At 60.7% G+C, this 4,640-nt stretch overlaps 1 protein-coding gene and 1 pseudogene across 1 annotated transcript in view; both read left to right on the top strand.

The window, feature by feature from the left end:
- ACA1_209410 overlaps positions 1-3,591 on the top strand; it is a 4,067-nt pseudogene extending 476 nt beyond the window's left edge.
- Positions 3,592-3,722: 131 nt separating this feature from the next.
- ACA1_209420 (uncharacterized protein) overlaps positions 3,723-4,640 on the top strand; it is a gene marked incomplete at both ends in the record, with an annotated part of 3,246 nt that continues 2,328 nt past the window's right edge. The window contains 4 exons of the mRNA XM_004339966.1: positions 3,723-4,035; positions 4,126-4,214; positions 4,320-4,437; positions 4,536-4,624. Of these exons, the coding sequence (XP_004340014.1) occupies positions 3,723-4,035; positions 4,126-4,214; positions 4,320-4,437; positions 4,536-4,624 (609 nt within the window). The remainder of the gene's footprint in view (positions 4,036-4,125; positions 4,215-4,319; positions 4,438-4,535; positions 4,625-4,640) is intronic.

Genomic DNA, 4,640 nt, shown 5'->3' on the forward strand with positions numbered 1-4,640 from the left:
ACGCGGGCAACAACCGCATCCGCTCGATCGAGGGCGACGTCATCCGCCGGCTGCGCAACCTCAAGGAGCTCTCGCTCCCGTCCAACAAGCTCACCCGCCTGCCCCGCGAGCTGCTCGACCTCGTCGACTCGCTCAAGGTGCTCGACGTCGAGGACAACCGCTTCTCCGAGCGCGACCTCACCACCACCGAGATCCTCACCTCCTTCACTAAGGCCAGGAGTGCGTTGCGCTACTCTCTACTCGCTTGCTCGCTACTCGCTTGCTTGGCCTGACCGTTGCGCGCGCCCTTGAATGGACAGGTCAGCCCAGCACACCGCAGGAGGAGCGACGGAAGGCCGGACGCCCGGCCTCGGCCTATGCGCCTCGCGATCCCGTACCCCCTCCCCCAACCCACTCCCACAACCATTTATTTATTTCTTCGATGGCGCTTCGGGTTCAGGGTTTCTTCGTGGAGGGCTACTCCAACCACCTGTACCGCCTCAAGGGCAAGGACAGGATCGTCATGCAGGCGGTACGCTCTGTCGTTTCTCCGTCTCTGCGACACATTTGCTGCATCTCTTTATGATGCTAGTCATCAGGTTTTTTCCCCCTCACGCGTGAGGGCTGGTTGACGATACTGCGCAGGTGGAGGTCAATATTTCCTCTCTGAATGAGGGCGACAGCTTCCTGCTCGACATTGGCCGCAAGCTGTTCGTGTGGATTGGCAGCCAGTCCAACCCCCGGTATGTCCGGCTCTTGCAGTCGTCAGTCCGCGCTGCGCTCTACATGCGCGCGTGTGTGCAGGTTGGCATTCCTGACATGACCGTGCCACACATTCCAGAGAGCGGGCCAAGGCCAAGTACATCGCGAACCTGCTGTCCGCCGAGGAGCTCGCCGGCATTCCCGTCATCGTCATCAACGGTACTCATACCCCTTAGGTGGCCATCTCGTGAATGCTGACGTCAGCTGATGTCCGCGCAAACTCGTACCAGAGGAGGACGACCCCGAGTTCTGGGAAACGATCGGCGGCCGTCGCGTGCCCATCAAGGGCGCCGACAAGGGCGGCGACGACGCCGAGATCGAGGCGCGGTTCGCCGACTCGATGGTCCTCTACAAGTACGCACTCGCGCGCTCGCAGCTGCTCAGCCTGATGGAGCGCCGAGGGCTCTTTGAATTGTTGTTGTTGTTATTGATCGGCTCCTCGAGGGCAGGTTCTCGCAGGGCCCGAGCGGTCCGCAGGTGGACGTGATCGAGGGCTTCGAGATGCCGTTCTACAAATCGCTGCTCAACCACCACTACTCCTACGTGCTCCACTGCCAGCAGAACATCTTCGTGTAGTGCGGCAAGGACTGCTCGTCCAAGGACCGCATTCGCGCCCACGCCAAGGCCGAGGTAACATTTCATTTGATTTCTTTCTCTTGCACCGAGCGCTCAGTGCTCGCACTATCAGCGCCGCGCGCCCACCACTTTGGCTCTTTTGGCTCCTCAACTTTTAAAATGTTATGTTTTGTTATATCAGGAAATTGCGAATCAGGTGGGCGAGAACGCGTTCGCCGACATCTCGTGGCAGATTGACGGCGCCGAGACCATCTTCTTCCGGGAGCAGTTTGTCGACTGGAACGACGAAGCCGACTGGCAACCCGGTTAGAGCTCCTTTCTCTCTCTCCTCTCGCCAACTTGTGTCTCTCACACCACTCCCACTTACTCGACTTCTTCAGAGCTGGACCGTGAACTCGGTCGTCAGGGCTCGCGCTACGACGGCGGCTACGGCGAACGAGACGACTACTCGGACTCGCGGGAGCGTGAACGGGAGCGCGAACGAGAGAGGGAGCGGACGCGGGGAGGCGACGACGCCTACTCGTCCTACTACGATGCGCCGGAGCCCTCCCACCGCACGAAGCGCGACAAGCCGGTGCGCAAGCCCGCCGCCCAGCCGCAGATGAACGAAGACGACGAGGGCGAAAATGAAGACGAAGAGGACACCAATAGGGCTACCAAGAAGAAGACGCGCAAGCAGATCCGAGAGGCCAAGCAGCAGCAGACCACGGCCGCCGTCGCCCCCGCGGCGGCGACGACGACAGGCAGCGGGCTGGTGAAGAACGTGGGCGCCGACGACTGGAAGAGGGAGATGGAGCGGAAGAAGGAGGCCGAGCGCGCCGACAGGGAGCGCCGGCAGGAGACCCTTCGCAAGCGGGAGGCCGAGCGCGCCGAGAGGGAGCGCCGCGAGCAGCAGGAGCGGCAGCAACGGGTCCAGGCCGAGCGCAAGCGCGAGGAGGAACGCCAGCAGCAGCAGCAGCGCGAGGAGCAGCAGCGCAGGCAGCGGGAGGCCGACGAGCAGCGACGACGGAAGGAGGAGGCCGAGCGGCAGAGCATGACCAAGCGCGAGCAGGAGCTGGACCGGAAGCGGCGCGACGAGGAGGACCGGCAGCGGCAGCGCGCCCAGGCCCAGCGCCAGCGCGAGGCCGAGGAGCAGCGCCAGAGGGAGGCCGAGCTCGAGGCGCGCAAGAGGCGCGATGACGAGGCCCGGCAGCAGGCCGCGGCCGGGTCCGTTAAGGCCGAGCCGCCGCGACCCACCGGAGGCAGTGTCATTGCCTCGCGCACCTCAGGGTACGCCCGCGTTATGGCTAACAGTTTTATTTCAAAGATATCTTATTATTTGTTGCTGACGTGGCTGTGGCCAATCGACTCGGTCAACAGAGGAAGCACCATCGCGCGGACGAAGCAGGTGGGCGGCCTTACGGTGGAGATCGACGTGTGCGAGAGCTGCCAGAAGCGCGTCTATCTCACGGAGAAGGTAGTACCCTCGCACCTCTCAACAACGACCACGACGAGTCGCGTGGCCGGCTTGTTGATGACCGTGGTGGTGCCCGGGTGTACTCACGGTTCTCTTTTATGCGCAGATATCGGTGGAGGGCAAGTCGTTCCACAAGAACTGCTTCCGCTGCACCCACTGCAATAACCCACTCAAGCCCGGCAACTATGCCTCCCTCCAGGGTACCTCTCCTCTTGTTGACTTCTTAATAGTGGTAATAATATTACTTAAATAATAATAATAATGATAATCGCTTCATCAGGCAAGCCGTACTGTAAGCCGCATTTCAAGCAGCTGTTCCAGCTCAAGGGCAACTACTCGAGCGGCTTCGGCGAGCTCACGCCCGAGCAGGCCTGGAAGAGCAAGAACGACGCGCCGGCCACGGCCACCATCCCGACCACCATTCCGGCCACCAAGGACGAGCCCAAGGGCAAGGCCAAGGCCGCCACCTCCGGCGCCGCCTCGACCAGCGCGAGCATCACCGTGAAGCCGCCCGCCTCGGCCTCTGCCGCCTCCGTACGCGCCGTCGCCGTCGAAATCGCGACTCACCCGCCGGCCAAGATTTACGACGACACCGTCCTCCGCCTCGCCCGCGACTTCCCCGGTACACCGCCCACTCCCTCCCACTTCTCCATTTTCTTTCCCCCCCACCCGGTCGTCTTCGTTCTTTGCTTCTGCCAACTTTCGTTTTTTTGAAACGTCGGTTCGTCGAACAACTATGTCGACAAATATTAGTGCTTCCAGGATTGCTTGCCTTTATTTTTTTCGATGAATTGCGCTACTGCTCGACGGTGCGATAAAGGCCGTGGAAGAGCGAGGCAATGAAGCAAGATATACTGGCTACTGAGAGAGAACGAACGGAAGAGGGAGGAGAGGAGGATATATAGACACATACAACATACATATAGATTTGCACATATAGAGCCTCACGATGGTGAATTGGTTCGGCACAGAGCTCGGCATGGACCGAGTCGAGGAGGCGGTGAACCTGTTCGACAAGTGGGACACGCGCGGATCGGGCCGGCTCAACAAGGCGCAGTTCCTGCGGCTCATGCAGCAGGTCATCGGCGCCAACAAGTTCGCGCGCGGCCCCATCTACCAGCGACTCGTGGAGCTCTCGTTCGACTATGTCGACACCGGCAAGAAGGGATCGCTCGACAAGCGCCAGTTCCTCATCAGCTACAACCTCCTCTTCTCCAACGAGCGCAAGCAGATGGCCCTCCTCCTCACCAAGGACTTCAAGGGTACAACGACCACGCACGCACGCACACGCACGCACACGCACGCACGCACGCACCGAGTACTTATGGCTGACTTTTTGCGTCGAATCACAGGACTTACTGTGGAGGAGATCGAGGACGGCCTCAAGAAGTTCGAGCAGCAGGAGAAGGTCGACATGGACGAGTTCTACCAGCTCAAGGAGGTGAGTACCCACAGACACCGAATCCGATCGATTGCACCCTGTTTCGAACGTTGTGTGCTCACCACCATCATCATCGTTGTTCTCTGCTTCTTCGTCTTCGTTCAGGAGCTGGACGACAACTTGAAGCGAATTCTGAAGCAGATCCTCAACATCGTGGAGCCGGGCGCAGCCGACACCAAGATCGTGTCCGCCTTGAAGACCTCGCTCGAGTGTCTTCCCGTCGGTGCGCTTTGCTCACCACCCTACATGTCACCCCGATATATGTCCGAGCCTGACAAGTGCTCGTGGTTGGTTGGTTGGCTGGCTGTGAACGTTGCGTAGAGGAAGTCAAGCCCTCGACGCCAGTCACTGCGACCGCCGCCACCTCGACGGCCCCTCGTCCCGTCGGACAGGCGCCTCCCTCGCAGCGAGTCGCCACCATCCGTG

Source organism: Acanthamoeba castellanii, assembly GCF_000313135.1.
Source record: "Acanthamoeba castellanii str. Neff unplaced genomic scaffold scf7180000084757, whole genome shotgun sequence".
In the NCBI taxonomy this organism is placed as follows: domain Eukaryota; phylum Discosea; order Longamoebia; family Acanthamoebidae; genus Acanthamoeba; species Acanthamoeba castellanii.